This window comes from Rhinopithecus bieti, unplaced genomic scaffold (assembly GCF_001698545.2).
Source record: "Rhinopithecus bieti isolate Rb0 unplaced genomic scaffold, ASM169854v2 scaffold_574, whole genome shotgun sequence".
Classification (NCBI taxonomy): Eukaryota; Metazoa; Chordata; class Mammalia; order Primates; family Cercopithecidae; genus Rhinopithecus; species Rhinopithecus bieti.
This window is the reverse complement of record NW_016803605.1, coordinates 679,706-690,718: the sequence shown is the minus strand read 5'-3', so window position 1 is coordinate 690,718 and position 11,013 is coordinate 679,706. Positions and strand designations below refer to the sequence as shown.

Below are 11,013 nucleotides of genomic sequence, written 5' to 3'. Positions count from 1 at the left end.
TTTTTTTTTTTGAGACGGAGTCTTGCTTTTTCGCCAGGCTGGAGTGCAGTGGTGTGATCTGCCCGCCTCAGCCTCCCAAAGTGCTAGGATTATAGCCATGAGCCACCATGTCTGGCCAGAGCTATAAAATTATTTAATGCGGCCAGGCGCGGTGGCTCAAGCCTGTAATCACAGCACTTTGGGAGGCCTAGACGGGCGGATCACGAGGTCAGGAGATCGAGACCATCCTGGCTAACACAGTGAAACCCTGTCTCTACTAAAAAAAAATACAAAAAACTAGCCGGGCGAGGTGGCAGGCGTCTGTGGTCCCAGCTACTCAGGAGGCTGAGGCAGAATGGCGTAAACCCAGGAGGCGGAGCTTGCAGTGAGCTGAAATCCGGCCACTGCACTCCAGCCTGGGTGACAGAGCGACACTCCGTCTCAAAAAAAAAAAAAAAAAATTATTTAATGCTCCGTCTGGGTAAACTGACTTTGAGGAAAATATTCAAAGAACTAATGCAAAAGAAAACTCAACATGTACAAAGTTGTTCACAGAAACACTTTAACAGTCCAAACAGCAAGAATATGGTCTGTGGAATAGCTATTTCAGTGACCCTCAGTATGAAGGTCTACCTTCAGTATGAAAGCAAATACACCAACTCTTACAATTTAAATGAAATTACATACTTAATATTATCTCTGCAAGACTATGTATGTCTGACTTCACCTATGTGTTTAAAAATTTACAAGTGAGGTCAGGCATGGTGGCTCACACCTGTAGTCCCAAGCACTTTGGGAGGCCAAGGTGGGCAGATTTCTTGAGCTCAGGAGTTCGAGACCAGACTGGGAAACACAGTAAAACCCCTTCTCTACTAAAAATACAAAAGTTAGCTGGGCACGGTGGCACACACTTGTAATCCCAGCTACTCAGGAGGCTGAGGCAGGAGAATCACTTGAACCCGGAAGCCAGAAGTTGCAGTGAGCCGAGATTGTACCACTATACTCTGCCTAAAACAAACAAAAAAAGAATTGGGGAACAATTCCCAAGTAGGAAAAAAGGTGACTGTTCCCTAAGTCACCTGTAGGAGGGAAAAATTTTCTTAACCAATCCATGCAGAATCAGTCCCTAGCTGGCCACAGAAACTGTCGAACATCCTGCAGGGCCTTTCTACCCAGGTGACAGCCTCACCTTGTAAGGATGCCTGAGACTCCGAATCTGCATACTCCTCCAGCAGCTTCACAGAATCACTGTCCTTTCCTGAGTACAGGGACAGGGTGTCTAAGTTGTCCTCCAGCACCTCGTTGGACATGTTAGGCGTTGGGAGGTTGGGGTCCGGGTCCAAACCACTCAGGCCAGCATAGAGCAGGTCTCGCGTGTTGGGACCCAGATCCCGGTTGAGGGTGTCACTGCAGTTGAGCCCTTGGCTCTCTGAAAATGAAGGGAGGTGCATTTCTGACGGGAGGGCACCCTCGTCTCCAAGGCTGTACTGGTCCATGGCTCTCCACTGCCAGGTCTTGGCCAAGAGCTACTCTCTGGATAAGCAGAACCATGTAAGGAGACAGGGAGGAGAGCGCCCTTGATGGCAACTAATTCCTGAAAATGAAGCAGGAAGAATGAAGGTTATTAGGTGGCAAAACAGCATTATGGGCAGAGCACGGACTTGCAATTCAAGCAGACCTCGATCTGGGTCTGTTCTCTGCCCCATAACAGTCATGTGGCTTTGGGCAAGTCACTTAAGCTCCACGAGCCCCAGGTGTCTCATCTGTAAACTGGGTGTAAGAGTACCTCCTTCATAAGGTTGTTGTGAGGAATAAGTAAAAGTACTTCCAGCAACATGGTGGACTGAACTGACCTCTTCCTCCAGCTATAAACATTTACATGTGTAACAAAAGGCTTGTGTAAAAAATTACATGTGTAATTTTTTAACACATAGCCTCGGTCAAAAGACAGGAAAAATCCCAAGTGCCAGCAGCAACAAGAAAACTCAATGCTGGAAGTGTAAGCTCATGTAGGCCCCAGGGGAAAATCAGAATCAGATACAGGGCCTAGAGCCATTTGTCTAATATGGTGGCCACTAGCTCCATGTGGCTCTGAAGTACTTGATTTTTCTTTTCATTTTTTACTGATATCAAATTAAAAATGGATAATATATTTTTTTAAGATACGGGGTCTCACTATGGTGCCCAGGCTGGTCTTGAACTCCTGGGCTCATGCGATCCTCCCACCTTGGCCTCCCAAAGTGCTGAGATTATAGGCGTGAACCAACACACATGGCCCTGTGAAGCACTTGAAATGTGATTGGCCCGAATTGAGACAGGCTGTGAGTGTAAAATATAACCTGGATTTGGAAAACTTAGTACCAAAAAAATGTCAATTTAATAAGTTTCTATATAGATTAAATGTGAAATGATAATATTTTTTCTTCTTTTTTTGAGATGGCGTCTCATTCTGTCGCCCAAGCTGGAGTGCAGTGGCGGGATCTCGGCTCACTGCAACCTCCACCTCCCAGGTTCAAGTAATTCTCCTGCCTTAGCATCCTGAGTAGCTGGGACTATAGGCACACGCCACCACACCCAGATAATTTTTGTATTTTTAGTAGAGATGGGGTTTCACCGTGTTTCCCAGGCTGGTCTCAAACTCCTGAACTTAGGTGATCCACGTGACTTGGCCTCCGAAAGTAGTGGGATTACAGGTGTGAGCCACTGCGCCCAGCCTGCAATGATAATATTTTCTATATAATGGGCTAAATGCAACATGTTACTAAAGTTAACTTCATCTGCTTATCTTTTTAATGTGGCTTCTAGGAAATTTAGATTATATATGGCTCATATTCTGCATTATCGAATGCTGCCCTGGAGGCTGGGACCTGGGATGATAACAGACATGTGAGAGAAGGAAACAGGGCCTTGAGTTCCCAGGAAACGGAGGCCTGGCGCCCTGGAAGAGCTGAACCATCCACAGGAAAACTAAATAAATGAAAAGAAAAGCTTCACGCAAGCCTAGAAAAGCACCCCCAAGAACTAGAAAAAAATAGCACAGTGAGAGATGACAAAGCCGAACATTCTATGAGTCTACAAAAGAATGATAATTACCCTGATGGCAAACTTCTCAACAGAAACAAGCCTCGAAGATAAGAATATCATCAATGGACTAAGGACAAGTCAGCCAGCACTGAGCTCAACATACAGGCATGAGAGAGGGAGGCAGGAGGCTGGGTGCCAGGGTTCACACCTGTAACCCCAACACTTTGGGAGGCAGAGGAGGGACGATTGCTTGAGGCCAAGAGTTTGAGAGCAGCCTGGGCAACACAGCAAGACTGGCTTCTATAAAAAATTAAAATAATAGCCGGGCGTGGGGGCATCTATCTGTAGTCCCAGTTATTCAGAAGGCTGAGGCAGGACCATCACTTCAGCCTGGGAGCCTATAGACTTTTACACACAAGGCCTAAGAATCTACCTTATAGACGCTGGTCCAAAAAATGACTAAAAGTTTTGAGTCATTTGGGAAAAAAAAAAAAAGAGATGATGATAATGTCATACTTTTAAGTTTGCACACTAAAAGAATCTAAGTATAACCACCAAGAGAAGAAAAATAAACCACATGAACATCTAAACTAGTAGAATTTATTCCCCCCAAAATGGGTGGCAGGGGCTGGGAGAGCAGAGTTTACTTCAAAATACTGCAGGGAAAAGAGAGAAAAGACTCATAGTACTGTAATTAGGAATTAAAGAGGAAACACATCACTAATCACCTTAGCAAAAACAAAAACGATTATAAAAGAATACTATAAACAACTGTATCAATTAAAAAATTAGATAACTTAGATACATTAACTTAGTTATTTAAATTAGATACAACAAATTAGATAACAGATTAAAATGGGCAAATTGCTAGAAATATACAAATTACCAAAACTGACTCAAGAAGAAACAGAATTTCTTTCTTTTTTTTTTTGAGATGGAGTTTCGCTCTGTTGCCCAGGCTGGAGTGCAGTGGCGCAATCTCGGCTTGCTGCATCCTCCGCCTCCTGGGTTTAAGCAATTCTCTGCCTCAGCCTCCCGAGTAGCTGGGATTACAGGCACCCACCACCACGACCAGCTAATTCTGTTTTGTATTTTTAGTAGAGATGGGTTTCACCATCTTGGCCAGGCTGATCTTGAACTCCTGACACTGTGATCCACCTGCCTCAGCCTCCCAAAGTGCTGGGATTATAGGCGTGAGCCACCGCGCCCGGCCAAGAAACAGAATTTCTGAATAGACCTGTGAGAAATAAAAGACTGGGTCAGGCACAGTGGCTCATGCCTGTAATCGCAGCACTTTGGGAGGCCGCGGTGGGCAGATCACCAGAGGTCAGGAGGTTGAGGCACAGGAATCACTTGAACAGTGGTTGTCTGTCTGACCTGTCAGTGGCTCCCTGAAAGCCTAATGCAAAGATCTTGCCTTTTTTGTGCCTAACTTGGAACTCTCTGGGGTGCAGTGTGGCTACGTGTAGGGCGTTTGTTACAAACATTAAAGTCAAATGAACTAGACGCTGCAGCCTGGCACAAAAGATATTGACTGGGGCAAACAATTGACATGCTAAAAGCCAGGGAGGAAAAGCTGGGAAGTTAGAAATAAAGGCTTTGAAAAGTAAACCAGGTGCAGTGGTTCATGCCTGTTTTCCCAGCATTTTGGGAGGCTGAGGCAGGTGAATCACCTGACATCAGGAGTTTGAGACCAGCATGGCCAACATGGCAAAACCCCATCTCTACTAAAAACTCAAAAATTAGCTGGGCATGGTGTCAGGTGCCTGTAATCCCAGCTACTTGGGAGGCTGAGGCAGGAGAATCACTTGAACCTGGGCGGCGGAGGTTGCAATGAGCCAAGATTGTGCCACTGCACTCCAGCCTAGGAGACAAGGGCAAAATTCTGTCTCAAAAAAAAAAAAAAAAAAATCCATATTGGCAGTTTCTTATAAAGCTAAATATAGTATTTTTTTCTGCATCTATTTGATGATTGTAATATATATATGTATAAAATCTTATCATGCAATCCAGCAGCTATACTCCTAGGCATCCAACCAACTGAGCTGAAAACTTCAGTCCACACAAAAGCTGCACACACATGTTTAGAGCAGCTTTGTTCATAACTGCCCCAAACTGGAAGCAATCAAGACATCCCTCAATAGGTGAATGGATCAACAAACTGTGGAACATCCAGACAATGGAATGTTCTTCAGCAATAGAAAGCAATAAGCTATCAAGCCACAAAATGACATGGAGGAACCTTAAATGCACATTGCTAAGTGAAGGAAGCCAGTATGAAAACATGACATACTGAAAAAAAAGACAAGACTACATACTGTGAGACTCCAACTATACCACATTCTGGAAAAAGGAAAACTATAGAGACAATAAAAAGATCGGCAGTTGTGTGGTTTGGCGGGTGAGGAGTGAAACTATTTTTGCATGATAATCTAATGGCACATATCTGACATTATACCATAGTCAAAACCCACAAAACTATACAACACAGAGGCTGAGCTCTGGCTGGGTGTGGTGGCTTACACCTGTAATCCCAGCACTTTGGCCCAGGAGTTTGACACCAACCTGGATAACAAAGTCAGACCCTGTCTCTACGAAAAAAAAAAATTTTTCATTAGCCGGGCATGGTGGCACGTGCTTGTGGTTTCAGTTACTTGGGAGGCTGAGGAGGGTGAATCGCTTGAGCCTGAGAGTTGGAGGCTGCAATGAGCTATGATTGCACCACTGCACTCAGGTCTGGGTAACACAGCGAGACCCTGTCTCAAAATAATTAATTAATTTTAAAAAAAATTTAAAAACCCAAACGAATAAAAAAAGAGCTTCCACATATTCCTAGGAATTTAGAAGGCGTCATCTCAGGGTGGGCACATATTTGGAAAGGACCAGAGAAGGCTTCCAAACTCTCACCTCTCGCTGACCTTCGCTCTGTGCAGGCAGAGTGAAGGCGAAGGTAGGGTTGTTAACCGCCTGCCTGAGTGTGGAAGGAGTGCCGTGCTGCAAGTACTGGAAGTTTTTTGGTTTTGTTTTATGTTTTGTTTTTTTTTTTGCTCCAGGAGTTTAAGGCGATCTCTGCTAAGTCACTAGCTGACCACTAAACTAACAGAACAGTCTACTGACCACACCCCACAAAGAACACAGTCTTTACAAAAATAGCTTAGAAAAGCCACTAAACAAACAGTTACAACCCACAATAAGCAGCAACAACCAAGCCTGAGGACAGGGAAGAAAGGAAAGATCCCATTCCCAGAGTGACCAGATTGCAATATGCAATATTGCATAAAACACTGGGCGCGGTGGCTCATGCCTGTAATCCCAGCACTTTGGGAGGCCGAGGCGGGTGGATCACCTGAGGTCAGGAGTTCAAGATTGGCCTGGCCAACAAGGCGAACCCCCGTCCCTACTAAAAATATAAAAATTAGCGGCTGGGCGCGGTGGCTCAAGCTTGTAATCCCAGCACTTTGGGAGGCCGAGATGGGCGGATCACGAGGTCAGGAGATCGAGACTATCCTGGCTAACACAGTGAAACCCCGTCTCTACTAAAAAATACAAAAAACTAGACGGGCGAGGTGGCGGGCACCTGTAGTCCCAGCTACTCGGGAGGCTGAGGCAGGAGAATGGCGTAAACCCGGAAGGCGGAGCTTGCAGTGAGCTGAGATCCGGCCACTGCACTCCAGCCTGGGAGACAGAGCGAGACTCCATCTCAAAAATAAATAAATAAATAAATAAAAATTAGCTGGCTGTGGTGGCAGGCACCTGCAATCTCAGCTACATGGGAGGCTGAGGCAGGAGAATCGCTTGAACTCGGGAGGTGGAGGCTGCAGTGAGCCAAGTTCATGCCACTGCACTCCAGCCTGGGCAACAGAGTAAGACTGTGTCTCCAAAAAAAAACAAAAACAGGCCGGGCGCAGTGGCTCAAGCCTGTAACCCCTGTACTTTGAGAGGTCCAGGAGGGTGGATAACTTGAGGTCAGTTGCTCAAGACCAAAGTGCTGGGATTACAGGCCATGAACCACCGCGCCTGGCCTAAAAATCGTATTTATTAAGCACTTTCTCCACATTGGGTATCATACCAAGTGCTTTATATGCATTAACTTTACTTCTCACAAAAACCTAGGTTGTAGTGTTACTTCCCTTTTACAAATAAGGAAAGAGAGATTAATTTGTCCAAAGTCAAAACCTAACAGCCAGATCTTAAACCCAGATATTTTGACATTAGCACTAATGGTCTTGCCCATTACACAGTACTGATTCCCTATAAACTAAACTGTATACTGCACTGCTCCTATTAAACTACAAAACACATAAGGTGCTGGGTCAGGGGAAGAATGTCTCTGGACTCCCCAAGGCCGTATCACCTGCTTTCCAATATACTCCCATAGTCCATAGAACAAATTGGTCGGGTTACTACCTCAGACAGGCAAGCCAAAAATCCAAAAGCCATGCTTTGATATTTATATCCTTCTCCAGACAGTAAAGCAAAATCCCCTCTGCCGATACTGAGCTTCCTTTTATTCTGTCAACAAATCAATTCAACAAGAGTTTTAGCACCTTCTAGGTACAAAACTCCCTGCTAGTCCTTGCGAGGCAGAGTTTACGGTCTCCTGCAACCCGGCAGACATTCCCACGGACCCAAATACTCTTTCCAAGAATTTTATCACTTTGTGTTTTCATTTAAATGCTCAACATCTGTAATGATCAGGGAAATGCAAATCAAAACCACAGTGGTATGATACCACCTTACTCCTGCAAGAATGGCCATAATCAAAAAGTCAAAAAATAACAGATGTTGGCATGGATGCGGTGAACAGGAAACCTTTCTACACTGCTGGTGGGAATGTAAACTAGTACAGCCACTATGGAAAACAGTGTGGAGACTCCTTCAAGAACTAAAAGTGGAACTACCATTTGATCTAGCAATCCCACTCCTGAGTATCTACCCAGAGAAAAAGAAGTCATTATACGAAAAAGATACTTGCACACACGTTTAGAGCAGCACAATTTGCAATTGCAAAAATATGGAACCAGCCCAAATGCCCACCATCAATCAAGGAGTGGATAAAGAAATATATATAGGGCCGGGCGCGGTGGCTCAAGCCTGTAATCCCAGCACTTTGGGAGGCCGAGACGGGCGGATCACGAGGTCAGGAGATCGAGACCATCCTGGCTAACACGGTGAAACCCCGTCCTTAATAAAAAAGAAAAAATACAAAAAACTAGTGGGGCGAGGTGGCGGGCGCCTGTAGTCCCAGCTACTCCAGGGCTGCGGCAGGAGAAGATGGTGTTAACCCGCGCGAGGCGGGCTTGCAGTGACGCTGAGATCTGGCCATCTCACTCCAGGGCCCCGGGCCGACAGAGCAAGACTCCATCTCAAAAAAAAAAAAAAAAAAAAAAAAAAGAAATATATATATATGATGGACTACTACTCAGCCATAAAAAGGAACGAAATAATGGCATTCGCAACCTGGATTGAACTGGAGACTATTATTCTTCTAAGTGAAGGAACTCAGGAATGGAAAATCAAACATCGTATGTTCTCACTTTATAAATGAGAGCTAAGCTGTGAGGATTAACGACATAAAAATGATACAATGGACTTCAGGGACTCAGGGGGGAAAGGGTGGGAGGGGGTGAGGGATAAAAGACTATAAATTGGGTTAAGTGTATACTGCTTGGGTGATGGGTGCACCAAAATCTTACAAATCATGACTAAAGAACTTACTCATATAACTGAATACCACCTATTCTCCCAAAATCTATGGAAATAAAAAATTAAAAAAAGAAAAACCCAGTACATCTGGATCATTAGAGGACTCCCTTGTAACTGAGTACTACCGTGTGGTTTCAATGCCTGGGTGTGTTTATGATTGCACTCATGCCAAAAAGGACTACTTTAATTGCTTCAGGCTAACAAGAAGAGGATGGAGGAGGATTTAGCTCATAATAAGGCCTTTGGGCTCTACTAGAGGCCAGCTGGCATCACAGTACAAACGGAGGTTTTGCTGCAGTTCAAATTGAGACAAGGGATGGAAGAATTGAGACCTCACAGGGCCTGCTAAACCCAAAAGGGCCCAGGGTGGCAGTCAGCAAAGCAATTGTTTCAAGGGGCAGTTAAGTTTTAGGAAATGGTATCCCTCTCATTAAATTAATGTTTGTAATTCAAATTACATTGATTTGGTAGATTTGTTTGTATTTAATTTACAAATTGATTCTGGCTTTATAGCTGCACAGGAGATGTATGCTTTAAGAACTTATGCCTTGTTCTATCATCATTGATGCCTTAATAGTTTTAAAACAATTTAAGTCAACATTGGGGATCCGAAGCAATTTTTAATTTTTTTTCTTTTAAAGAAATGCTATCAGCCCGGCGCAGTGACTCACGTCTGTGATCCCAGCACTTTGGGAAGCTGAGGTGGGCGGATCACTTGAGGTCAGGAGTTCGAGACCAGACTGGCCAACATGGTGAAACCTCGTCTCTACTAAAAATAACAAAAATTAGCCGGGCATGGTGGCGAGTGTCTGTAACCCCAGCTACTCAGGAGGCTGAGGCCCAAGAATCTCTTGGACCCGGGAGCCAAGATTGTGCCACTGCATTCCAGCCTGGGTGACAGAGTGAGACTTCATCTCAAAAAAAAGGCCATTATTCCATGACTGGTGGGGGTGGGGGGGAATCAAAGGATTCTCCTATGAAATGCTATGACCCTTTGGGAAAGTAACCTACCATAAGATTCTAGACTGTAGAAGTAAATCCACAATAGATAAATAATATTTACTGTGGTGTTGTTTGGAGGGGAGGGATCAATCTGAATGCCCATCTGATTTACAAATACATTTCATTTAGTCTGCAATATATTTAAATATGTTTCAATTAGTTATTCAGTTAAAAAACAGATGGGGCCAGGTACGGTGGCTCACACCTGTAATCCCACTAGTTTGGGAGGCCAAGGCGGGCAGATTACCCGAGGTCAGGAGTTCAAGACCAGCCTGACCAATATAATGAAATCCTGTCTCTATCAAAACTACAAAAATTAGCTGGGCGTGGTGGCGCTTGCCTGTAGTCCCAGCTACTCAGGAGGCTGAAGCAGAAGAATTGCTTGAACCCGGGAGGCGGAGGTTGCAGTGAGTCGAGATCATGCCACTGCACTCCAGCCTGGTGACAAAGCCAGACTCCATCTCAAAAATAAGTAAGTAAATAAAATAAAACAAAAAACAGAAAAATAGATGGAGAGAGCACTAGAGCATCACTATCCAAAAGCACTTCCTGTGTTACTCAGCCTGCACTGCCCAATACTGCAGTCTCTAGCCACGTGCAGCAGGTGAGCACAGAAATGCAGTGTTACTCAGCCTGCACTGCCTAATACTGCAGTCTTTAGCCACGTGCAGCAGGTGAGCACAGAAATGCAGCTAACACCCCGAGGAACTAAACTCTTCATTTTATTTTAGTTAAATTTATTTATTTATTTAGAGACGAAGTCTCACTCTGTCACCCAGGCTGGAGTGTAGTGGTGCAATCTCAGCTCACTGCAAACTCCACCTCCCGGGCTCAAGTGATTCTCCTGCCTCAGCCTCCCAAGTAGCTGGGGATTACAGGCGCCTGCCACCATGCCCAGCTAACTTTTGTATTCTTAATAGAGATGGGGTTTCACCATGTTGGCCAAGCTGGTCTCGAACTCCTTACCTCAAATGATCAGCCCTCCTCGGCTTCCCAAAGTGCTGGGATTACAGGCGTGAGCCACCGCACCCGGCCAGTTAAATTTAAACAGGTACAAGCAGCTAATGGCTACCACATCAGATGCTGCAAATCTAGAGATTTCTCATTCAAGTTAGGCTTTCTAACTTCTACTTAAAAATCCAGGCCGGGCGCGGTGGCTCAAGCCTGTAATCCCAGCACTTTGGGAGGCCTAGGTGGGTGGATCACAAGGTCAGGAGATCAAGACCACACTAGCTAACACGGTGAAACCCTGTCTCTACTAAAAATACAAACAATCAGACTGGCATGGTGGCATGCACCTGT

At 44.9% G+C, this 11,013-nt stretch overlaps 1 protein-coding gene across 7 annotated transcripts in view; it reads right to left on the bottom strand.

Annotated features, from left to right (window-relative positions):
* Positions 1 to 11,013, bottom strand: part of ZNF541 (zinc finger protein 541) — a 53,250-nt gene that overhangs the window by 33,407 nt on the left and 8,830 nt on the right. For 6 of the 7 annotated variants that reach the window (XM_017889207.1, XM_017889201.1, XM_017889225.1 and 3 more), the window contains one exon: positions 1,169 to 1,573. In XM_017889207.1, the coding sequence (XP_017744696.1) occupies positions 1,169 to 1,475 (307 nt within the window). In that variant the 5' untranslated portion in view covers positions 1,476 to 1,573. The remainder of the gene's footprint in view (positions 1 to 1,168; positions 1,574 to 11,013) is intronic. The other variant, XM_017889248.1, reaches the window with a different exon arrangement.